Below are 26,550 nucleotides of genomic sequence, written 5' to 3'. Positions count from 1 at the left end.
AGACCACAAATACAATATAAGAAAAATAACTTATTTTGTGCTTAGATTTATGGTGCCTTTTCACCAGATGCAATGAGTCAGCTCTCCTTTTGGGAGCAGGGGAAAAGTAAGGAGGATGCAATCAAGGAAGAAGGAATTAAACTCTTAACAAAAATACCCCCAACCTCTCAAATTGTAAACCAGAATTATGACTTCTAATTTCCTCTATCCTTGTAGAAGATTCTGATTAAGAAGAATTAAAATTTTTAAGGATCATCTCCAAAATTAACATTAGAACACAGTAACAAGTAGTAAGATAGTCAACTCCAGTGATGTGGAACAGGTTTGTGGGTTTTTTCTGTCATTTTAATTCTCAAATCTATTTGTATATCTCTAACTTCCTAAAACTCCAAAATGATGTATAACATTTAATGTCTGAAAGACAGTAAAGACAAATACAATAAACTCCACATAGAAACTGGTCAACTGCAAATAAGGAACTTTTCAAAGTAGGAACACTTGTCAACTTTATGATAGACATGTGAACCAAAATAAATTTGAGTAATTGAAAGTGCCGCTTTTTAGCATGGCAGTTTTTCCTTTTTCTGTCCAACAACAACAAAAGCTGTTCGATTCATATGAGAGCTTATATAGATTAATTTCCTTACACTACTTATTAAAACAAATGTGGGTTTTTTTTGAAACCTTCATACAATGACAAAAAATATTTTTCTCCCTGTGAGTAAGAGGACTTTGACCTCACTGAGCTTCATGGCAGGTCTTAGGAATGACCATGAAGTAGAAGCTTCCAAACGGAGAGATTTCAAATTTGATTATTTTTTTAAAAACACATATATATTAATATACATACATACACACACATATCACTACCTTATTTCTCAATTAAAACTGTTGAAATTTTGAAACACAAATTGAGAAACTTGTGTTCTTATGAAAAAGTCAGTCAACTTTTTCATTTTAATACAGAAATGTCAGTCACACTGAAAAAGTCCTGTAAAGCTCTGATGGTGGATCTAGCTTTTAAGACATTACTGTTACCAGTATCACCTGTAGCAGAAGGGAACACACATTCACATTTCTACAGGTGTGTTTCATTGTCTAGTGCATCAGATTACAGCACTAGTGAAGATGGTTTGCATTAACCTAACCAGACTGAACAAGCCAGCTAAGAACTAAGCAAAGGTTTTCTTCTGCTACCCCTACTATAGGAGCAAGGCAAATGATAAAAAGATGTGATGCCTTAAACTGGTGTAGCTAGATCAACAACAACTCACCTTTCAGAGCCCTCATGCTGAGGGCTCTAAGATTAAACAACCAAAACAATTCAAGTATGACCAATTTTCTCTCTTGAACTTCCATGGGCTCAAAATGCTGCTGTTCACCATCACCCAAAATGTCAAATTTTAAGTTGAGAACATATAAATAGATGATTGCATCATAATTTGTCACATTCCCTCTAAATACAGAGCTCATTTGATGCACCTTCTTTGCTTGTCTTGACAACTCGGTACTGATGTTTAGTAAGTTATAACCACAACCTGTTGATATTTCATGTGAGAAGAAAGGGGTGCCTTCAATGTTTTCTTTTATTAAATGTCAAGGTGATTGCAGATGGAGTTACAGATTATTCAGAGATCTCTTGATATTTCCAGTGCATGTTGAGGGTGGTCCTCAGAACTAGAGTTAATAATGACAGTTTTGCCTCTATGAAAGTTCTGGACCTAGGACAAAAAAGCTGACCCAAGTATATGAAAAGAAGCAAGTTTGCAGACAATACAAAACTAGCAGGACTTGTTGACTCCCTTGAAGGCAGAGAGGCCCTGCAGAGAGACACAGACAAATGAAGGGGCTGGGCAATCATCAACCATATGAAGTTCAACAAGGGCAAGTGCTGGATTCTGCACCTGGGATGGGGCAACCCCAGATGTACGGACAGACTGGGGAATGAGAGGCCTGAAGAGCAGCTGCGGGAACGGACTTGAGGGTTCTAGTTGATGACCAGTTGAACATGAATCAGCAGTGCCCTGGCAGCCAGGAGGGCCAAATATGTCCTCAAGTACATCAGGCACAGCATCACAAGCCAGTCGAGGGAGGGGATTGTCCTGCCCTGCTCTGCACTGGTGCGGCCTCACCTTGACTACTGGGGGCAGTTTTGGGCACCACAGTATAAGGAAGACATTACACTATTGAAGAGTGTCCAAAAGATGGCACAAGGATGGTGATGGGCCTGAGGGGAAGCCATGAGGAGCATCTGAGGTCACTTGGCTTGTTCAGCCTGAAGAAGAGATTGAGGGAAAACCTCACCAGAGTCTGCAGCTTCCTCCCAAGGGGCAGCAGAGATGCAGGCGCTGAGTTCTGCTCTCTGGTGACCAATGACAGGACCCGAGGGAACAGCTGGAACTCTGTATGGGGAGGTTTAGGTTGGATATCAGGAAAAGGTTCCGCCCTCAGAGGGTGGTCAGGCACTGAACAGGCTCCCCAGGGAAGTAGTCACAGCCCCAAGGCTGCCAGAGCTCAAGAAGCACTTGGACAACGCTCTCAGGAAATGGGTGGGATTGCTGGGGTGTCCTGTGCAGGGCCAGGAGTTGGACTTGATGATTCTTGTGGGTCCCTTCCAGCTCAGGATATTCTATGAAAATATCAGGTTGAACTAGTGCATTAAAGGTAGGATGAGTACATAGTACCACTATCTTCACTGAGCATAATGGAAAAACTCCACTGAATGGGCACAAATACTTTTTTGGTTGCCATCATAGCTGCAGAAATATGAAAGTTGAAAAACACCATTGGGCTTTCTCAAATTCTGAACTCACTTTGAACTATATGAGAATAATCAATAGAGTATCAGAGAAGTGAGGAGAGTAATTAACCTCTGAAAACAGATGCCTTCAAGTCTTCTCTTTTACAATCAAATATATGCAAGTTTGCATAAATCTGTCTTGTTAAGGCATGAGTCCCAAGACCCCATAGGGTCTTAATGAACAGATGAACTTAGGAACTTTAAAATATCCATTCAAATATTCTTCATAATCTTCAAGACGTCAGTATCCAAGCTTCGTACACTTCATTCCGTAGATGACAGAATTTATTATCAGGATCTAGGAGTTTGCAAAAATATCAGACTAACATTTTCTTTCAAATCCTGCAGACCGAGGTTAAGAGCTTGCCACAGTTCTGAACAGGTAGGCTCACATGCTCTTGAGACCAATTAAGTGTGATCAGCATCTTTTTGCTTCACTCTTTACAGCAATTTTTGTAATAGAAGGAATATGTAGTAAGCCACAGAAGAGCTTTCGGACTATATTATAGATCAGGTACCCAAGTTTGTTGTTCTCAGATTATTTTCTTTTTGAAAATATTATTCACTCCTCCCCCTTCCCTGCCTCCCAAGAACACAGATACATCAAAAATGTATCTACATTTTGTTCAATTACTTGAACAAATTTATGACAGTTCAGAGTACAGTCTCATCCCAGTTGTTCTCCTATGCGTGCATTGATTTGTCTTGGCAAATTTGCATGGACATTTGCTTTACATTGCAATATGCTCGCCAAAAGGCAGTACCTTGGTACTCAGAGCAAGATGATAAACTATCTAATTCTAAAAAACAGCAGAGATATTCTGTCAAATTAAATGGGTCACTGTGGTGCAAGAAACAAAATATTACAGGAAGCACAAGTTTGAAATGGATTTCCAAGCAGTTGTGTCTCACCTGTCCTGTTATGAACAGTATTCCTGGAGACAGGTTGTGGCCTTCATCTTTGGAAATATCTGCATGTCAAAACAATGAGTACTTTCAGATTTAAAAATTAACTACTGCAGAACCTCTGTGCAAAAACACATTGCACTGGAATAACCACAGATACCTTTGAATATATTTCTGATGAAACTGCAAGTCAATTGTGATTTGCAGCATATCCATGCTGAAAATGGATATACTTGGAAGCTGATGTATTAGGGACAGTAGCTGGATGAGGGGAGCTGCATTAAAGAAGTATCTGCATTCTTCCATTTAACCTGAAACCTCTCCAAAGCAGCAGCCAGACCACCACCAGTGCTGAAGTCTACGATGTTACTGATTTCTTGCAAATATGATGATTGTCTTAAGTCTCAGATTAAACTTCTTCAACAAATTAATATAATAGGATGATAGCCTAAAAACCTCTAGAACTGCATGTCCTAGTAGATGGAAATGGGTGTTGTGTAAATACTTGTGAAAAGGTAACAAGCCTAAATAAGAACCACATGCATGGTTGCTGAGCTTTGTTTTAACAGAATGGTAACACTCTGTTCTATTAATATTGTTTCGTAAACTTTAAAATCCAGAGATTTCTGATTTATCTTGAAGACACAACATATAAATTACCACTTCCCCATTTACACCTTGTAAGGAAATCAGTTAGACTTCATATCCAAGATGGATAAATGTGAATGTACTCCTCTTCAGAACCACAAAGATTCATCCTCTAATGCTGAATTCTGTGTGAACCATTTTGATGACTCCAGTAAAAAATTTTGCATAACAACTAAGAGTCTAATATTTTAAAGCTCTAACACTCTTCAGAGATTATTGGGATATGCCTCCACTCATTTAAAATATCACTTAATTGCATTATTGAAATCAGCAGTGAATCAATTTATCCCAAATATACCAGTCCTAAGCAGTTATTACTTACTGTCAAACCTTCCATTTTTGAACATCAAAGACAAGTCAGCCAGAGGCAAATTATGAGCTTATCTTATTTAAGCTAACAGTCAAGACTAGGAATTTTCAACAAATAACACATAAGCATATGCCTAAATAACAAACCTATGTTTACTGGGGCCTGAACTCTGCAGCCAGAGGAATGGAGAAAAATGCTTTGGCAATGTCAATAGTGGCATACTACTTCGCTGCCTTGGACTCCAGCTCATACTGGAGCTCCAGCATGTCTGGCACAGCAGTGCTCAATGGTGGAGTCACCTCATTCAAGGCACAGTAATCCACAGTCAATCCCAATTCTCCTTCAGATTTGTGCAGAGGCCAAATGGGACTGTTGAAGGCTCAGTGGGTTTTGCTGACCACCCCTTGGCTCTCCAACTCACGGATCATCTTCTGCCCAGGGGGAGGAACCAAGCATTCCTACCTGGATATAATCTGAGGTTTTGGAACACCACAGGCAGCCTTACCTACTGGATTCCCAGAACACAAGAGCTACAGAACCACCACTGGACCTTCAGAGAAAGACCAGACCCTTCTACAGGATCATCGCTTCAACAGAAGCACATCTATCACTTCAACAGGACTGCAGCCACCATTTAATTGGACTGCTACCACCACCCTGACCAAAAGGGTGTCAGGTTATATCCTGATTCTGACAGTTTAAGCCAGTGTTTTCTGCTTTTATCTTAATTTTTCTACTAAATTATAGTTCTGACTTAGAGTCTCCCACTGGTTTGTTTTCAAACTAACACATATTTTGGCACCCAATGTGTGGCGGTCCAGAGAGAAGTCAGAATTACAATTTTGTATTAACAGAAACCTTATCACCATGATGCTCAACATGTTTACATGGGTATTGTACCTTGCTCTCTATATTTTCCCACACACAGGGTACTATTTGCCAGTCGTGACGCTTCATTTGAGACCAGGGAATGGTATGAAAATTGCTTTATTGGTTTATTATGTCTATTGCATGATAACCTCCGAGGCAATGAACATCATTTGGAATATATACTCAATTTTGTTTGCCTCTCCTAGTCTGGGCTGCTACGTCTGGGGCCTCCTCAACAATTGCACCCATCCCCAAGGGGGAAGAGTAGAGAATGGTTTCTTCCAGCCTTTCAGGCCAGACACCCTACTTTTTGAAAATACTGCGTTCCTTCTGGATATCAAGGATGGCATAATCTTGGTGTTAGCTTTTCTTTGTCTTCTCTTTATGGCCTGCACTGTGTGCACCATGCTTATTGTCAGGACAGTGTTTGGTATGGTACATCTTCAGGACGAGGAGGAGAAAAGACGCAAAGCAATAGGCACCATGTCTATGTGAACCATCACTAAGCCAGAAAGACAGCCCAAGCCGGTAGCAGTTGCCCTCATTCAGAAAAAGAAATTGAAAAGTAAATCAGTCCGCATAGTGACTGATGAAGAAGCGACTGGACCTTTGCACCCAACAGAGGAGACAGAGCCGGAAATCAACACTCTGTCTCGATCCCTGGGTGAGCTGCGTGACCTGTGAAGGGCATTCACCCGCCAGACGAACGAGTCCATCCTGACCTGGCTGCTCCGCATCTGGGACGCCGCAGCTAATGACACCATTCTGGACGGAAGTGAGGCCAGGCAACTGGGATCGCTGTCCCAGGATGTGGTCATTGACCAGGGGATTGGGAGAACCCAGGAAATTCTCAGCCTCTGGCGGCAACTGCTGGCAAGTGTAAGGGACAGATACCTCTGTAAAGAAGACGTCCAGGTGCACCAAAGAAAATAGAGCACAATGGAACAAGGTATCTGATGCCTAAGGGAATTAGCTGTGCTGGAGATAATTTTTTCGGAAGATGAGAGATTCCCTAAGAGCCCAGATGGTGTCCAGTGCACGTCACAAATGTAGTTGAGATTCGTACAGCTTGGACCAGAGATATAGTCCCACTACCTAGCAATGCTGCACTGGAGGGAAGGAGAGGACAAGGTGGACACGTTGGTCAACGAACTGAGAATTTACGAGGACACTGTTACTGCCCTGTTATGCACCCATGTCTCGTCCATGGAAACAAAGCTGGCTGAGCAAGTCTGGAGCTTGATTGAAGAGGGCCATCAGAAACTGAGAAACAAAAATAAGGAAGGAATTCACCACATATCATAAGAACCAACAAGAGTCTCTGCCATTAGGAGCAGATGTCCCCCAGCCAAGGAGAGAGGATACACTCCACAAGGTAACCTCTGTTTTTTCCTTCAGGAGCATGGAGAAGACATGAGGAAGTGGGATAGAAAACCCACCTCCTCCTTAGCAGCCTGAGTACATAAATTGAAAAGAGAAACATCTACCACAAGAAGCTCATCTAGTGTCAGTGCTGCTCTGGTTTCTCATGGAGAGAACTCCAGACAGTATAGGAGCAATAATATGACCTATTCTTTTGAAGGGACCTCAGGAACATATTTACAGGAGGAGAGCAACATGTACCATGACCAGGATTAGAGGGGCCCTGCCTCTAGCCAGGTAGAGGAAAGGGACAATCAGATCTTTTGGACTGTGTGGATCTGATGGCCTGGCATGTCTGACCCACAAAGATATATGGCTTTGGTTGACACTGGCGCTCAATGTACCCTGATACCATGAAGGTATGTAGGAGCAGAATCCATTTCTATTTCTGGGTGACAGGAGGATCCCAGCAGCTGACCATACTGGAAGCTGAAGTGAGTTTAACTGGGAACAAGTGGCAGAAACACCCCATAGTGGCTGGCCCAGAGGCCCCATGCATCCCTGGCATAGACTCTCTCAGGAGTGGGTATTTCAAAGACCCAAAAGGAAATCATTGGGCTTTTGGGATAGCTGGTCTAGAGACAGAAGAAATCAGACAACTGAATATCCTGCCTGGTCTCTCAGATAATCTCTGATGTGGGATTGCTAGAAGTGGAAGAACAACAGGTACCAATCACCACAGCAACAATGCACTGTCAGCAATACTGCACTGACAGAAACCCTGTGATTCCCATCCATAAGATGATTCATGAACTGGAGAGCCAAGGGGTGGTCAGCAAGGCTCATTCACCCTTCAACAACCCTATATGGCCAGGGCGTAAGTCCAATAGAGAATGGAGACCGACAGTAGATTACTGTAGTCTGAATGAAGTCATGCTACCATTAAGTGCTGCTGTAACAGACATGCTGGAGCTTCAGTACAAGCTGGAGTCCAAGGCAGCAAAGTAGTACACGACCATTGGTATTGCCAATGCCTTTTTCTCCATTCCTTTGGCAGCAGAGTGCAGGGCCCAGTTTGCCTTCACCTGGAGGGGCATGCAATTGTCATGGTTTGACACTGGCGCAATGCCAGCGCCCCCATGAAAATGCACCTTCCCTAAATAAATGCTGTGAGATGTTATCAGGAACAGAGCAGAGCAGGCCCAAGCTTAATAACAAAGGGGAAAAACTTTATTAAACTACTACTAATACAGAAAACACATAAACTAAATCCAGGATGAAGACCTTTTAAAACACCCCTCCTCCTCCCAATTTCCAAAAACACCCACCATGAAACATCACCCGGGATTCCTGATCAAATTACCACCCTTCAGATAATCAATACTCAAACTATCAAGGGAGAGAGAAGTCTCTCTTGCACCACAGACCCCCCAGGAAACACAGTTGCCACACCCTGTGTTTCCCTGTCACACATGGCAACCGCCCGGAGAAAATCTGCCAGTGTGACATTCTCCATTCCATGTCACAGTGCTCTCACCACCGTGCATGGTCAGACTGCTCATAGGGCTCCTTTAAGGATGCTTTGCCACGGACCCAAAGATACAACAGTTCAGCTTCTCATCTTGGGACTACCGTCCCCCCCATTTTCCCCTGGGGCCAAGGGTCCAAGAACAGAAAATCATCTTCTTTCCCGAAGACAGAGGGCATCACCATTCCCTCCTCAACTTTCTTCCCTTCTTGCCATTCCTGTGCTTTTAGAAGCTGAAGCAGGTCTCCTTGGGTCATCCCTCTAAAATGCAGTCTCTATTGCAGGAGATTTTGGTTCAGTCCATGGCTAACAAGAAAAGTCCAGCTAAAAGCTACTTCATCATCTCCTCCCACCTAAATATTTCTTCTTCTAACATCTCAGGTCCCGGACTGTCTCTCTTCCACTACAAATCAAGGAGGAGTAATATTTTACAAAGCCCTCATTTCCTGGAAAGGGTTAAAAGTTCAGACTCCCTGGACGGCTGATATCTCGGTCCAGCATCCCATCTCCCACGCTGGGCAACATCCCCCCCCCCTTTCTCCTTCTTCTCTGCGGGCAAATTTCCAGGTGCCGCCAGGCTCTCTGTCACTTTCCCTCTGGGGGGGGGGGGGGGGAACAAAGGCATCTCCGCTTCTCTCCACCCTTCCGTCCAGGAGCTGGCTCGGTTCCAGACCCTCAGCCCCTCGGCCTACCTGGACAAGGCCGCGTGGCTTCCCCTCCCCCACCCAGCCTGAGGCTGGGCAGGGGAGAGTCTGCCCTCTCTGACGACCGGAACCAAAAAGAGACAGTTCCCCTGGGAGTTCTTGCTTTTAACCCCCTGTGTTCTCAGAGGCGTGTCCATACTTTCAGTGGTCACTCCAGGTACCAATATCCAAACCTGACCACTGATTGGTTTGACCCAACTTCCTGGAAAAAAAATTCACTTCCATGTCAAACCACAACACAATACACCTGGAACTGACTGCCCCAGGGGTGGAAGCACAGTCCCACCACCTGCCATGGACTGATCCAGACTGCACTGGAAAAGGGCAAGGCTCTGGAACACCTACAGAATATAGATGGCATCATTGTGTGGGGGAACACAGCAGGAGAAGTCTTCGAGAAAGGAGAGAAGATTATCCAAATTCTGCTGAAAGCTTGTTTTGCCATTAGGCAAAGTAAGGTTAAGGGACTTGCTCAAGAAATTCAGTTTCTAGGAGTCATGTGGCAACATGAACATTGCCAGATCCCGACAGAGGTAATCAACAAAATCACCGCTGTGTCCCCACCTACCAACAAGAAAAAAACTCAGACTTTTCTAGGAGCCATGGGCTTTTCGAGGATACATATCTCGGAGTAGAGCATGATTGTAAACCCTCTTTATCTCGTGACTGTCTTGGGGTGATTTTATGATGATGCTTTATTCTCTGTCTGCTTTACGCCCAGAAAACAACTGCTGTAGCTTTAAGATGGACCAGGGGGGTGGGGCGGGGAGCCTTGGACTCCTGTGCAGGCTCTGTTCAATCTCTCTCTCCCCAGCGTGGTCAGCAGCTACATGGATTGTTACTTCATTGCCTTTTCTTGCTGGTTTCATTTTTGCCAATGTAGGCAAGAAGCTTCTGGGTTTTTTGGTTCTTTTTCCCTTCCCCTGGTCTGGAAGCTTTTCACTGGCAAATCTTTTCGGCAGGTTTGGGTTTTTTTTGGTTGGTTTTTTTTTTTTGTTTGTTTGGTTTTTTGGGGTTTTTTTTGTTTTTTTTGTTGGTTTTTTTTTCTCTCCGGCCCAGGGAGCCTGCGGGGCCACTCTGGCTGGTCCAAACCTCGGAAAGACTGAGCCAGCGAAAGAAGGGACATTAAACTCCATCAACTTCACCGGCTGTGAGAAGACCCACACCAGAAATCCAACAGGTTCCCAGCTGCTGCATGAACTCTGTTCTCCTCCCCTCACAAAGACGGGCGGTCGCCATATTTGCCTCTCAGCCACATGGCAAAGTGGGGGTGGGGTGTAAGGTTCAATTTTCTTTTTTTCCTGTGCTTTGTGGGTATCTTACTTTGTTAATAAACAGTTTTCCTTTTTTTTTTTTTTTTACTTTCATCTCCTGGTATCCATTTCTCTCACTGGCAGAAGACAAGGGAGTTATTGAAGCCCTCTCTCTTTAGAGAAAAACACTAATTTTAGAGCATTCTTCTGCTAGAATTTGTCTCCAAACTGAGACAGTGACACAAAAGAGAAATGATTTCCAGTGGGGCCCTGAACAACAACAAGCATTCAAACAAATTAAGCAGGATATTGCCCATGCAATAGCCCTTGGGCCAATCAGAATGGGGCAGGATGTGAAGAATGTGCTCTACACTGTGGCCGGGGAGAATGGTCCTTCCTGAAGCCTCTGGCAGAAGGGACCCGGAGAGACTTGAGGATGATTGCCCAGGTTCTGGAGTCAGGGATACAAAGGATCTGAGGCCAGCTATACCCTAACCCAGAAAGAGATTCTTGCAGCTTATGAAGGGGTTCGAGCTGCCTCAGAAGTAATTGGCACCAAAGTGCAGCTGCTTCTGGCACCCAGACTACCAGTGCTGGGTTGTATGTTCACAGGAAAGGTTCCTGCCACCGACATCACATGGAGCAAGTGGATTGCGCTGATCACACAGCGAGCCCAAATAGGACATCTTAATCACCCTGTGATTCTGGAAATGATAACAAACTGGCCCGAAAGTGAGACTTTTGAATTATCTTCTGAAGAAGAGAAACAAGTGACACGTGCCAAAGAAGCCCCACCATATAATGAGCTACCAGAGAGTGAGATGGTATGCCCTCTTCACTGATGGTTCCTGCTGAACTGTAGGGACAAACTGGAAATGGAAAGCTGCTGTATGGAGCCCCACATGACAAGTTGCACAACTACAGAGGGAAAAGGTGGATCAAGTCAGGTCACAGAGCTTAAAGCCATCCAGCTGGCTTTGGATATTGTTGAATGAGAGAAGTGGCCGAGGCTCTATCTCTACACCGACTTATGGATGGTAGCTAATGCTCTGTGGGGATGGCTGGATCATTGGAGAAAGGCCAACTGGCAGCACAGAGGGAAACCCATCTGGGCCGCTGAGATTTGACAGGACATCACCACCCAGGTAGAGAGGCTGACTGTGACGGTTCGACACATGGAGGCACACCTACTCAAGAGTTGAGCTAATAAGAGCATTTTAACAATGAGCAAGTGGATCGAGCTGCCAAGGTGAAGATATCACAGGTGCATCTGGACTGGCAGCACAAGGGAGAATTATTTCTAGCTCATTGGGCCCACAATGCCTCTGGTCATCAGGGGAGAGATGCAACATACCCATGGGCTCATGACTGACGGGTGGACTTAACTATTGACAGTATCTCACAGGTCATCCACGGCTGAGACCTGCTCTGCAGTCAAACAGGCCAAGCGGGAGAAGCCTCTGTGGTACGGTGGACAATAGTCAAAGTATAGGTATGGAGAAGCATGGCAAATTGACTACATCACCCTTCCTCAAACCCGCCAATGCAAGCACTATGTGCTGACCATAGTGGAAGCCACCACAGGATGGTTGGAGACCTACCCTGTGCCTCACACTACTGCCTGGAACACTATCTTGGGTCTGGAAAAGTAAGTCTGGTAGAGACATGGCACCCCCAAGAGAATCAAGTTGGACAATGAGACCCATTTCAAGAACAGCTTTATAAACGCCTGGGCCAGAGAACATGGTATTGAATGGATATATCATATCTATTATCATGCACCAGCTGCTGGGAAAGTTGAACTATGCAATGGACTACTAAAGACCACCCTAAAGGCACTTGGCGGGAGGACCTTCAAAAATTGGGAAGTGAATTTAGCAAAAGCCACCTGGATAGTCAACAAACGAGGCTCCATCAATCCAGCTGGTCCGGCCCAGTCTCAACCATCGCACACAGTGGATGGAGATAAAGTCCCTGTGGTACACATAAGAAGTATTTTTAAAATGACTGTTTAGATAAGTCCCACCTCAGGCAAAGGCAAACCCATCCATGGGATTGTTTTTGCTCAAGGACCTGGTTACACTTGGTGGGTAATACAGAAAGATGGGGAAACCTGCTGTGTATCACAAGGAGACCTAATTTTAAGTGAGAGCTGTGTGTAAAGTTTTATTGTGTATATATATATAAAGTTGATTTTAAAGAGGGTATTGATTTTGGTATGATGTAGATGGTAATAGAATAAGGAGTGGATAATGTCTTAGGTTACAGTGTAAGATGCAACCAAAAGTATGTATTCTATCACCATTTTCATAAGCTGTTAAAAACAGGTGGGGCAGTGTTCTTCCATGACTCATCCCTGATAACTCTTTCCAAGGGATATCTTCTGCTAATGGGCCATCAAGTCTCACTGCATGTCTCAAAATTACATCATCCCATTGTGAGAAGCACCGCCCAGGGGGAGGAACCAAGCATTCCTACCTGGATATAATCTGAGGTTTTGGAACACCACAGGCAGCCTTACCTACTGGATTCCCAGAACACAAGAGCTACAGAACCACCACTGGACCTTCAGAGAAAGACCAGACCCTTCTACAGGATCATCGCTTCAACAGAAGCACATCTATCACTTCAACAGGACTGCAGCCACCATTTAATCGGACTGCTACCATCACCCTGACCAAAAGGGTGTCAGGTTGTATCTTGACTCTGACAGTTTAAGCCAGTGTTTTCTGCCTTTATTTTAATTTTCCAATTAAATTACAGTTCTGACTTAGAGTCTCCCACTGGTTTGTTTTCAGACTAACACACTCCCCTTTGAAGGAGAGACTCAGCAAACATAAGTCAAAAATTTTAGTCTCACTGCTTGCTCCCTTACAGAAGAAACTGAGAATGTAGTCATGAACCTGGTATAGGAAACTTTATAGAACAAACATAAATACAAAGGCTCCAAAGTAGAGACCAGAGGGCTTCTAGCTGCTGCAGTTCAGAGGAAGGGATTCCCAAGAATCTGAACAGAAACAGCTGGTAATTTTTAGCAATCTGTCAAGGGACTTTATCAAACTTCTGGTCACTATGCAAAAAACAAAGTCCATCAAGAGGGATGTCCAAACTCATTCAGGAAATAAAACAACCACAAACCAAACCAAAACCAAAACATCTAAAAGGACTACAGGAATCTCTGACATGCCTTAGGGTGTAGCACAATTCATAATCTTCATTTTGGTAAAGTTCTGTTTGTTTTCTTGAGTATGACAATAATGTAATCAGCATAACTGGAGGATAAAATATGAACTTATGAATTTTTCTGCTTAAGAATGTTTGGTAAATCATTATTCCCTGTCAACGATATTAATACAAAAGAAATATTATACTAGATAATAACAAGAATTGAACTACAACAAATTATAATCAAGCATCTCCACTTGTTTAAAGACTGGAAGCTGTAATTTAACCTTCCTGAATTGTTTTTATAAACAATATGATATAAATTTATCTGTGAGAGAGATTTTTCTGAAACAAATTCGTGGTTTTATCCATATGATTGCTTTGTGAAGAATTATAGTTTTGTAAATTCAATTGTTAAAAAATCTGAGAAAAACCTGAAGTGTGAATACTTTTGAAATACATAATGTAGCACCTAACTTTACAAGAAAAAGGCAACACACTAACAGTAGACTTAATAACGACTAATTATTTCATGTATCACATATAGATTAACATTTCCAGTCAGTTTCAAATTCATTTGTAGGAACAACAAACTTTAGAAATAAGGAAATTACTTTAAAATTTATTGGTGAACACTTTTAATCTCCCTTCCAGATGTTGATTTTATTCTGACATCATACCTTGCATTCAAAAGTATTCTCAATTAACTAGATCCAGTAACATTTATATAGGATGATAATGAAAAAAAGTCTGTGTCAACATCTTAGGTTGATGTTGGAGTGAACTTAGTGACTATGAGCTACAGAAATGCTGAGCTTAAACTGTTAATAAAGAACAGTATGTATAATTAACAAAGCTTATCAAAATTTAAATCCATTATAGAGAAGTGACTGTCCCAGAACAAAATAAAGTCATTACTGGGTAAGTAATATTATAAATCCTCCCATCCATTTAACAGGTACAATCAAGGGCATACACTACATGTATATTATGCTTAATTATTTTCTTAGTTCATGCTATAAATAAAAATAAAATACACTTCTTACTAAACTGAGTTTTAGTTATTTCTTACACCTCCTTACAAGAGCAGGTTTTTGCACTACCCTACATAAAGCACAACCTGGATAAATGTGGGAATTCATTTTCATGTTACACAAGAGCACCAAAGGAAAGTAAACACCATTAAAAATACACCTTCTCTTTTTCAAAAAAACGTGCTTTTCAGTATTACATTCTTAAAAAATATAAAAGAAAGCAACTTTCCCTAGATAGCTGGAATCACTGCAACACTTAATTGCAATTTCGCTAGATAGAAGAGAAACTTCTTCCCTTTACTTTTCTTAAAACACGTCTGAACATAAAACAAAAAAAGTCTTTCATCTGTAGGAAGTGGATTTTGCAAATCTGCTTTTTCTTGGGAAAGTTACATTGGGTGCCAGTTTCATCTATTACATAACACTACAAAATGCAGACCTAATGAAAGTTTGCATACACAAAATACATGGTACCCAATTGTCACACCATCCTACTACACAGAGACATAATACTTTGTATTTTACACTGTCTCATTTCATGTTCTGGTATTAAATGTAATCTTTAGCAAGATTACTCTACAAATAACTACACTCATATCTCTATTTTAAAGTAAACAACCCCCCTATAACATATTTTTGAAAATGAATGGTAATATACTGGCTATAATTACACATTCTGTCATTTCATTCATTGGCTACATAAAACTAAATGTAAACAAACTTAATTCTCGATAGTGTTCTTCTATCTCTTTTTTGTGGGACTTTTAGGGGGAGATGGGTAATGGGGGAAAAGGTAATGGAGCTGAATAAGAATTTTAAAGGTAAGAGAAAAAGTTTACTTACCTATAATGTTGTTTTGAGTTTTGCTCCGGCAGATTCACACTCTTGGGATGGGTGTGTCTGCTGCTATGGGCTTGGAATGAACTAAAAAAAGAAGGGCCCACAGCAGGCATCCAAATGCCCCCTAAGTGATCCAATTATTGGAAATAAAATTATTACAGCTTCACTTCTCCCTAATTCAAAGAATCTACAGTAAGATCCCAAAGTAGGTAAAATGGATCCTCAAAGGTAAAATACATAGGGGGGAAAAGCCCAAAGAAATTAGTAAGTTTGTCTCATTTAAAAAATGCTTCTAATCCTTTTAAATTTAAAATATATATATTAGCCTCACAATTAAGTGGTGAGGAATGATTTCATGATTTTTCTTGCAAACACCAGAAAACAGTGCCTTTTACAAGTAAAAGTAGAACTCCTTAATCTGTTAAGATAGCTGCATCATATAAAGGGTCTTTGAAGTAGCCTAAATCTAACAATGAACACACAATACCATGTATGGAAGAGCTCAAAATAAAATTTAGCAAATCCAAATAAAAAACTAAAACAATCTGAAAAAGTCTCTGAAAAAGAGATGGGTTGCTTTCTGTTTCTTCAAGTAATTTTCAAGATTATCTTCCCTTTTCCTCTTTCTAGAAGACTCAGAGCTCCTTTTAACATCAATATCTTAAATATTTTTGATTCACAGTATTTGGGAGTTTTAGAAAAGCATGAAAAATCTTGAGGTAGAAACCTTGAACCTAAGGTAACTAATTAAGTAATAGATCTAAATCTTAATTAACAAGAAGAACTTAATGCAATGTTCTGGAAAAGGTTTAGACTGAAAGTGACTGACTAGTTTTTAATTACTTTACTATAAACAAAAATGTGACTACTGACAGTGATTAGAAGAAAGTGTGCATGAAGCTTCATTATTTCTAATTTCTTTAGAAAGGTATTGTTAAGATAACTTTACTGTCTGACCATTCAGGAGCCACTCTGGGAGTCACACTAACACCACTAGAGACTGTCGCTGATGGGACTGAAGTCCCTTCATAGCAGGCAACTCCAGTTAACCAACGGGTGCCCCGTTTGACTCCCTACCACAACACAGAGTCAGACAAGTTTCCCTCATTGGCCCGGCCCCAGGCTTCCCGCAGCAGAGTCCCAGACACCTGGTTCCTTTGAGTAATTGAATCATGTTGCAGTGATATCATAACAGCTCAAGCTGGAGCCTCCAGGAAGGGACCCCAACAAAAGAATCCCTGGACTTTGGTACCCTCACAGTCTGTGCCCCGATAGTCTGGAGTCTTCCTGCTGAGTCATCTGCTCCTGCTGAGTCTCTGAGTGGCTGGTCACTCGGCTGGCTCGCAGGTCCTCATACCCTTTGTTAGGTAAAGGGTCGGCACCAGTTCACGGCTCCTTACATGGGGCTCCAGTCATTCCCCACCACCCAGAGCACATTCTGCATCTCCCACTGCAGCTGCACACCAAGCCATCAGCAGTAGTGGTATTCCTCAACAGTATCCTCATGTACCTAGGCAGAAGATGGTTTACTTCCTGTCGACTTGTGGAAAAAATAATCCCTTCCTGTATTAATCCTTCTGAATTGCTTTTTTTAAACTCAAATAATCTGAGTCTTGATAAACAATAGAAGGATCTATCTGTGATATTACACATCCTTTCAAAAAAGACCTAGCATTGATTAACAACTTGTATCTGATGAGGGTATAGAGGCCACTGTGAGGGGAGGCAATGGGAATTGAAAACCTGAGCCTTATCATGTTTTATGGACTCATTTGTTCTGAAGCTATTAAACATAATAGATGCATTAGACTGTAACTTTCAGAGCCTTGATCTCCAAACTCTTCAATCATTCCTTTAATTAACAGACACAGACAAATTACTTGCACGTTTAATCAATACAGAGATACTTCCTTGATGGAAAAAGCAGGAAGAGATGGATTCTTGTCCTTCCACACAGAGGACAAAACCAAATTTTCAAATTTTACATCCCTCTATAATGAAGAAAAGACCATATAATCCACTTAATCCAAAATCCAAATAGATCAAAAGGATAAAATAAAAACAGAGTTCTGAAAAGCACTCAGATATGGAGGCAAAAGGTCTATATTTTAAAATCTCTCCTTATGCATATCTGATAGACATTAGATCAAATCTGAGAGATTTTGCATTAGTGATTTTTGCGCTAAGAATTCCTTTTTCAGAAACCAAAGGCATAATAACAATAAGGTTCCAGAAAAATACACTGCTTTTCAAATAAGTCAGCACTTTTCAAAAGCCCTGTATTAGTTTCACCTAAGGGGACTGCCTCCCTACTTTGAGAGACTTTGGTGGGAGCTAAATATTTCAATTGTTTTGTTAGAATCAGGAATTTATTACAGACAGTACTATAATTTCCAAAGGACTGCAATCTCCATTTCCCACCTCTACCAAACATTATAAAGGCATCTCAGCATTAAAAAAACCCCAAAACTTTAGCGTTGCCTTAGGCAAGTGTAATAGTTGTATACATTTTAGCAAGAACCTCTCCCCCAAAAAAAAAAAATCTCTGCCTCTCCTCTGGAATAAACAGTTCCACCACACTAATGGTTCCCAACCTCAGAAAGAACATGTCATATCCATGCAAAGTCTTACTGTTAAAAAAGAAGCATCTGAAAACCTCTGATGAAGCATAGTACTGTAGAGATTTCATGTCAGCCATACGAGGAGCAGCTATAGTCACTTGGCTTGTTCAGCCTGGAGAAGAGGAGACCGAGGTCAGACCTCATCACTGTCTACAACTTCCTCACAAGGGGAAGAGGAAGGACAGGCACTGATCTCTTCTCTGGTGACCAGTGACAGAACCTGAGGGAACAGCTGGAGGTGTATCAGGGAAGGTTTAGGTTGGATATCAGGAAAAGGTTCTTCACACAGAGGGTGGTCGGGCACTGGAACAGGTTCCCCAGGGAAATGGTGATGGTGCCAAGACTGACAGAGTTCAAGAAGCCCTTGGACAATGTTCTCAGGCACATGGTGGGATCGTTGGGGTGCCTTGTGCGGGGCCAGGATTTGGACTCAATGACCCTTGTGGGTCCCTGCCAACTCAGGATATTCTATGGTTCTACAATTCTAAAAACAATGACACAAGAGATCACTAATCTTCTATCAAAACTTGTGAGTACAATTCTACTCAAAGTAATTTATGGAAGACAACAACACATGCCTACACAGAAAGTGTAGTGTGACTGTAATATGTATTCCCATGCCTCAATTACAAAAGCAGCAATGCTTTCAAAAGCATATGCTTTCATGCAGATTTTACCATGTGCTAGCACCTAGAGTAAGATCTTTAGAGGGACATTTGCTATGTACATCATCAGCTAGCACTACACATTCCTGTTCTAATTAGACTGAGTGCATGCTACAAGCATGCTCTTTTCTTGACGTAATGTGATCTGAAGTTACAGTAGATGTACTAAAATGCACAAATGCCGGGCTTTTGCATAAATACAGTAAGCAACTTGACAAAAATGAATGGCATATTTAGGAGTTACTGGATGTTTTTCTAACATATTCCCATAGGAACAATAGAGGAAGCTTCTTCCTGCAGTCACACCAAACCAAATTACTATAACTAGAACAATCCCTGAGCATATGAACTTGTAGACATAGTACAAACTTACAGGCAGTGGCAAAAGTGTTACCAAAAAATAAGAATCATATTTCTCCAAGGTAAGAATTTTTCAGGAAATTTGTCCCAAGACTGCTAAAAATCCTTTTACTCAATATTATTAATTCACAGCTGAAACCTCAGCAGCTAAAGTGAAAAGAACTGCTGTCTGGCATAGGGGCAACTTACTACCAATGAATAAATGGTGGTCATTTGTCCCAATATAAGGCAACAACTCTTGCACCTGATTCACAGCAATTGCAGGAACTCAAGAACTGAGACTTGCCAGAGGATACAGGTGGAAGGAAAGCATAAGGTTGGAATCCTTAACTGGTAAGATGGATATTGAAGAGTGGTGAAAGGGTGACATCACATTCTATAAAAATCACTTCTTTCCCCAAAAGAAACACATCAGAGTCTGCCCATGGCTATGTAATTACGGTTTACAAAATTCACAACTCATGCTCAATATCTCCTGAAAGCCAGAACAAAACAGAAAGAGTGTTTTAGTCTCACTCTAAGTGTTTGAAGATTGCTGTGCATCATCAAAAATACAGTGCATTTTTTGAGATGCTTCTTAGCTAAAATGTGCTGGAGAATCTACTCAATGTATGGGGATATAAAAGTAGCTTTTTAAGTAGTAGAAGACAAACAACAAACTCTCCATAAATAAACTTAAAATTAGTAGAAATATAAGCAAAGTAACCAATTTCATCATTTCATTAAATCAAAATTAAAGGCAGTAGAGATTTCTTTTAAGGTGAGCACCCTTTTTCTTTGTATATTCACAATGTTTTCTAACAAGACTTGATTTAGTTACCAAATGAGAAATACCTAAAAAGTTAACTCTTTTAATTAACTGCAACAAGAACATTTACACACACACACAAACACAACAAACACTCTTTATCTTCAGGCATCTTTAAAAACAGAAAAAAAATTATCTTTGAATGGGGAGAAAACTTGTTCACTCTCTGATGGTTAAACATCCAAACCATGTGTAAATTAAGTTGCCTCCATGCAAGTACATCCAAAATAGACCATTTTTACCTATGAACTTCTAGAATCAGAATTTATGCTGTTTTCCACTCTGCAAATTTTTATTTGGAGTATCTAACAAATTAGCGTTATACTATAATGGATTTTTTTTAGAAGTAGTTAGAATGCAGAGGAAGCTTCTGAAAAAAAATTTATACTAACCTATCACTATCTACTTTAAAAACCACATCTTCAAGATTTACATGTGGGTTTGCATCCACTTTTGATATTTCTGAAGGCTAAGACCTTCAAACCAGCTAACAACAACAACAAAAAAAAAGGGGGAGAAAGAGAAGTAGGAAAAAAAGAAAAATTAAAAAAAAAAAAAGGAAAAAAAATCAAAGAGGATAGATTGACAGATTGAATGCAATCAGTTAAGACAACCAGTACAGCTACTGAAGTGAAGAGCAAACATTTCACAGGCTTATCTGGTTCTGTGCTAGAGCCCATACAGATATATGGTAGATCTCTAAAACTTGGAAAGCTTACATAATAATGAATATCCAGTTGAACAAACACTGGAGACAATATAGTAGTATATATTACCCAATCATTACAGTGCCTTTAAAAGAATAGATATGATTTTAGTCTAACACCTCCTTCTCATAAGGTTCAAATTGGGATATGAATAGAAATGGCATAAAAGAGCTTCCCTTCATTTTCTTAAATTAGTTATTTTTCTTAAATACTTAATACTTTAACCACCAAAATTTATTACAAATTTTAAATTATGGTACTGATAAGATTTTGGAACAACATCAATTGTATTTCACTCAGTCTCATGGTTCAAAATAAGGATAGCTTAAAAAGAATGTTGAAACACAAGACTTTCCCTTTCCATCCATTAAGATCCCAAATAAAGAATGCTAAATATTTTTAAAATGTATATATGAGAGATTACAATTCATTCTTTTAAGGGGAATGGTGATGAATGTCATAGAACAACCTACACTGAGTAAACAGAATTGTACTATGTGACAATGACAGAAAAGTTTATATATGGGGTCTATATGCATATATATACTTTTATAATATATAGTGTATACACACACACAATCCTTTTACCTTTATCTTGCACTTCTTTTGAAAATCGTTCCCTTTCAATAGCTGATTCACGTTCTATCCGCTCAATTTCAGCCAATGCATCCAATTCTACTTCATCATATGACGTTATAGCTCCTTGTTGCGAAACCTGTTGCTGTGTCTGTACCACAGGAGTTTGAGGCTGTTTTGCAGCAACTGAAGTGTTCTGTTGTAAAACAGGCACTTGTTGTGCCTGAAGGAAAGCTGTCTGTTCATGCTGCAGCAAACACTGAGAAGTGTTTAATGGGCGGTTAACATCCTGTGGAGTAACGGGTGTTTTAGAAGTCTGTCCTGGGTACTGCACCTTAAAAGGAATATCACCCTCTGACACACTGCTGTTTTCCAAACCAGAAAGCATATCATCCTGCTGGTCCATATCCGAAGATCTTACACGAGACAGTCTTAATGTAAGCTTAGTGGAGTCCTTGGAAGGAGAGCTAATGATATCATACATTGCAGCTTTTTCAGTCTGGTCTTTTTCATCCTTGCCTAACTTCATTTTCTTTTGTTTCTTTTGCTTTCTTTCTGGAGAATCTAACAATATGTCTGGGGGAACATCTCTAGGTGATGAATAAGGTGGAGGTTGAGATTGTTGGATTAAAGGTTGTCTTGATCCTAGAATAATAATTCAGAGAAACTGAACAGTTATGTTGTTCCATGTTTATATAAAAACACACTAAATATAACTTTGATACTTTTATTATGTATTTGTACATATATCTGTGTTCATAAAAAGTCTAAGTGAGATTGGCAGGAAACACATCATTCCTAGATCAAGATGTAATTCAGATAGTTGCAGTGCATTTCCTAGGAATTTTAGCAGTCTGCTGCAGGTAGATAAGGGATCATTTCAGAGAAGATGAAACAAAAAACACACCACCAAAAAAGACTACATAAAATTGTACCTGCAGGTTTAGAATATCAACTATTAGAAAGTAGTCAATGAAAGCACACTGACTACAGAAAAAAGAAATATCAAAAAGATTCTTAATAAGGTCCAGTGATGAAGATTTAATGTTCAGTGCATAGGCATTAGCCATTTCAGCCACACATTTTCAAGTAACCAAATATATATATATATATATATATATATATATATATATAAAATCAAAACATACACAGCCTCCTTAACTTTCATTCTGACAGTTAATTTTCAACTTTTGTTTTTTTGGGGTTCTTATTAAATTTCAGGTAAACTCATTGCAACCTCCCCCACACATTGCTATCTAAAAAACACTAATTGTCTTAGAATATTTTTTATCATTCCCTGCCTTGTCGCCACTCTTTTTTTTCAACATATGAATTTCTATTCCCACATGCACCCGTTTCAGACTTTGAGCACATCTAGGGAAATTTTTAAAAGAGAACATTTTTTGTTAAAAACAGTCTTTGTCACATCACAGTTGAGACAACCACGATACACAGAGTATCATCATACAGTTTCAGAAAGCTTCAACCCCAGAGTAACACCACCTCAGAAGGTTTCAAGCATCTGCCCTTCTATTGTAAATGCAGGTGAACCCGGTGGGAAAAAATGATGATGTCTGACTCCAGTTCAGAAGGCTGAATGATTTCTTTATTACAACTATACTATAATACATTAATATACTATTTAAAGGAGATACTAAAACTACATACCTACTTTTCTAACTACCATCTCTAACTAACAACTCATGACCCTCTCGTGAGAGTCTAGACACAGGTGGATTTGATTGGCCATCAGGCTCAACCAATCCTCACCAGAATCTAATCAAGCAATCATCTCAGGTAAACAATTCTCCAAACACATTCCACATGGGAAAAACAAGGAGCAGAAATAGAAATTGTTTTTCTCTTTTTTCTCTCTGTGCTCCTCTATGAAAAAATCCTGAGAGAGAGAAGAATGCACCTACTACACCCTTCCTGAGCTTTAGCCCAACCTTTTATACCCCTCATGTTCATGCAATGCACCTGTGTGCCTTCTGTTTCCTTTTGTGATTGGTCAGTACACCTCGGCCCTCCATGTCTCATTGCTTTCAATACTGTTCACCTGCTTTTCACAGTTGTAGCCCATTAGGGATGAGGCTTGGCCACAGCCCCACTCCCAATTACCACAAACTGTGTACCTACAAGTCTTCAATTAATCACATGACATTTTTTGTTCCTCAAATTAAACCAGCTCCCCATAACTGTTAGTCCAGAAAAAGCTTTGAAAAACAGAGAAACTTTTAAACATGTCTCATTTATAACTGAGCTATAGTTTTTGGCTTAAAAAGGAGTACTGGTATGAAAAAAAAAAAAAAAAGAGCTTATTGCCTGGACCAATAGGGCCAGCCTCCTCTTGTTAAACAATGCAAACATTTCTCCAATCTCATTCATCCACTGAGGAATACTGATCTTCAGAAAGCAGTGCCTGAGATTATTATTAGTCATTCTGTTTTAGGTCATCATAAGTCAATACTTCTAACAACACTCAAAAACTAATTGAAATACAAGTCCCCATGTGCTTTATTCAAGATATACCACTAAACAAGAAAGTAGCTTTATTCTGAAGCTCAAATTTCTATCATATATTTTAAGAAATATTAAGAATTATTAAGCAATGTACTGACCTGTAAATGAAAAGGAGAATGGATACTTCTAGCAAAGCTTCAATTCATATAAAAGGTGTGCCGTTACCGATTAATTCTTTGCATAGACTACTATGCTTATTTTCTCTCCCTAGTATGTTCTGTCAAAGTCCTATAACTTCTGTATGTAGAGCGCAGGGTATGAAATGGATTTATCTTACCCTTTTTCTTGACCATCAGCAACAACTCCATATTATGCCAATTAAATCCACAATTTTGGGAAGCCCTGTTTTGTCTCATCCTGATTCCCAAGATCTTTTCACTACTCAATTTCCCCTCTTCAGATTAGATACCACACTCAATCACTAGTACTGAAGACCTGGCTACACCCTGTGAAGATCTCTCACTTGCCTTCAACCAGAGATTCCTATTCTTGTGATGTCCCCTCCACACACACACACTTGTAATTACTGTCTCTTTAGACAATAATTTACATCATCTCAGTATACTGTACAGCAGAAACTGTTTGCTATTAATTTTTTTTAAGGCAATGACTACCACTCACTGGAAATACAGGCTGCATTTTTGTTTCTACAAATATTAGAGGCAACTCAAAACTTTTTCGAGATCTTATTGACATCTTACTCTTGATTTATTTCCTAAATAAATACTTAAGAAGTTGCAGCAATAGAACATTTACTGTTTTTCACAGCTGCACTTCAAATAAAGGAGACATTTGAGTCTCCCTTGTCAAAAACATTTAAGTAAATTTGACAAGATTGTTATTAATTGTGTTCATTTGGTATTTCTCATGCTGAAAAATAACACTGCATCAACAGATAAGGTGGTTTTTTTTTTTATCTTTGTGTAGACTTGAGGAAGTCAGAAGGCACGGTAAGTGGCGACAGCAGGAGCCACAACTTCGGCATATTCACACAGCTCCAGGGAGCCCTGGGAACAGGGTGGGCAAACAGGGCGGGGCACAGCAGTTTGCACGGCAGGATGCGCAGGAAGGGCTCAGTCCCCCTACTAGCTCCAGAGCTCAAGTGGTGGTCAAATGCCCTCTCAGGAGGAGCCTGGGTATGGGTAACCACTCAGTGGGAACTCATGCCCTCTGCAGTCGCCAGAAAGGATGTCGCAACACAAACAAAAACATGCAGCCGTCCAAGTCTCAGGCCCAACTTAAACACCTCTATGCAAACACACACAGCATGGGGAATAAACAGGAAGAATGAGAGACGTGCACACACCTACAATCTTACTGGCATCATGAAAACATGGTGGGATGACTCCTATGACTGGAATGCTGGAATGGAAGGATACAGGCTCTTTAGCCTGTATCAGGAAGGACGGACAGGGAAGACAAGGAGGCAGTGTTGCCCTCTATGTGAATGACCACCTAGAATGTACGGAGCTCGGCCCAAAGATGGATGAGGAGCTGACGGAGAGCTTATGGGTCAGGGTTGAAGGGAGGACAGGGACAGGTGATTTTATAGTGGGGGTCTGCTACAGGCCACCTGACCACAAAGACTGAGCCAATGAGGCCCTCTACAGACAGATAGGAGCAGCTTCATATTCACAAGCACTGGTGCTCATGGGAGACTTCAACCACCCTGACATCTGCTGGAGGGACAACACAACAGGGCACAGGCAATCCAGGAGGTTCCAGGAATGTGTTGATGACAACTTCCTCCTCCAAGTGACAGAGGAGCCAACAAGGAGAGGTGCTATGCTGGACCTTGCTCTCAACAACAAGGAGGGGCTGGTAGGGAATGTGAAGCTCAATGGTAGGGTTCAAGATCCTTAGGGCAGCAAGGAGGGCACACAACAAGCTCACTGCCCTGGATTTCAGGAAAGCAGACTTTGGTCACTTCAGGGAGCTCCTTCATAGAGGACCATGGGATAAAGCTCTGAAGGGACAAGAAGCTCATGAAAGCTGGTTGTTATTCAAGGATCACCTCTTCCAAGCTCTGGAGTGATGCATCCCAATAAAGAGGATGTCAGGCAAAAATGCCAGAAGACACCTGCATAGATGAACAAGGAGCTCCTGGACAAACTCAAACACAAAAAAGAAGCCGACAGAGGGTGGAAACAGGGACAAGTAGCCTGGGAGGAAGACAGAGAGATTGAGCATCCAGGGATCAGGTTAGGAGAGCCAAAGCCCTGAGAGAATTAAACCTGGCCAGGGACATCAAGGGCAACAAGAAAAGGTTCTAAAGGTACATTGGTGATAAAAGGAAGACTACAGAAATATGGGCCCTTTCCAGAAGGAAACAGGACACCTGCTTACACAGAATGTGTAAAAGGCTGAGGTACTCAATTACTTTTTTGCCTCAGTTTTCACTAGCAAGTGCTCCAGCCACACTGCCTGAGTTGCAAAAAGGTAAAGGCAGGGACTAGGAGAATGAAGAACCACCCACTGTAGGAGAAGATCAGGTTCAAGACTACCTAAGGAACCTGAAGATGCACAAGTCCATGGGACCTGATGAGATATATCCAAGGGTCCTGAGGGAACTGGCAAAGAAAGTGGCTAAGTCACTATCCATCCTATTTGAAAAGTCATCTCAGTCCAGTGAAGGTCCCACTGCCAGGAAAAGGGGAAACATAACCCCCATTTTTAAAATGGAAAAGCAGAAGACCCAGGGAACTACAGGCCAGTCAGTCTCACCTCAGTGTTTGGCAAGATCATGGAGCAGATCCTCCTGGAAACTATGCTAAGGCACATGGAAAATAAGGAGGTGACTGGTGACAGCCAACATGGCTTCACTAAGGGCAAATCATGCCTGACAAATTTGGTGACCTTCTATGACAGGG

At 40.9% G+C, this 26,550-nt stretch overlaps 1 protein-coding gene across 2 annotated transcripts in view; it reads right to left on the bottom strand.

Moving 5' to 3' along the window:
- The window catches only part of LOC128782892 (nipped-B-like protein), a 158,050-nt gene that overhangs the window by 64,917 nt on the left and 66,583 nt on the right, over positions 1-26,550 (bottom strand). For both annotated transcript variants that reach the window (XM_053933401.1, XM_053933402.1), the window contains exon 9: positions 21,170-21,802. In XM_053933401.1, coding sequence (XP_053789376.1) covers positions 21,170-21,802 — 633 coding nt within the window. The remainder of the gene's footprint in view (positions 1-21,169; positions 21,803-26,550) is intronic.

Source organism: Vidua chalybeata (genome assembly GCF_026979565.1).
Source record: "Vidua chalybeata isolate OUT-0048 chromosome W unlocalized genomic scaffold, bVidCha1 merged haplotype SUPER_W_unloc_4, whole genome shotgun sequence".
Taxonomy (NCBI): Eukaryota; Metazoa; Chordata; class Aves; order Passeriformes; family Viduidae; genus Vidua; species Vidua chalybeata.
This window is presented reverse-complemented; position numbering and strand designations above follow the sequence as displayed.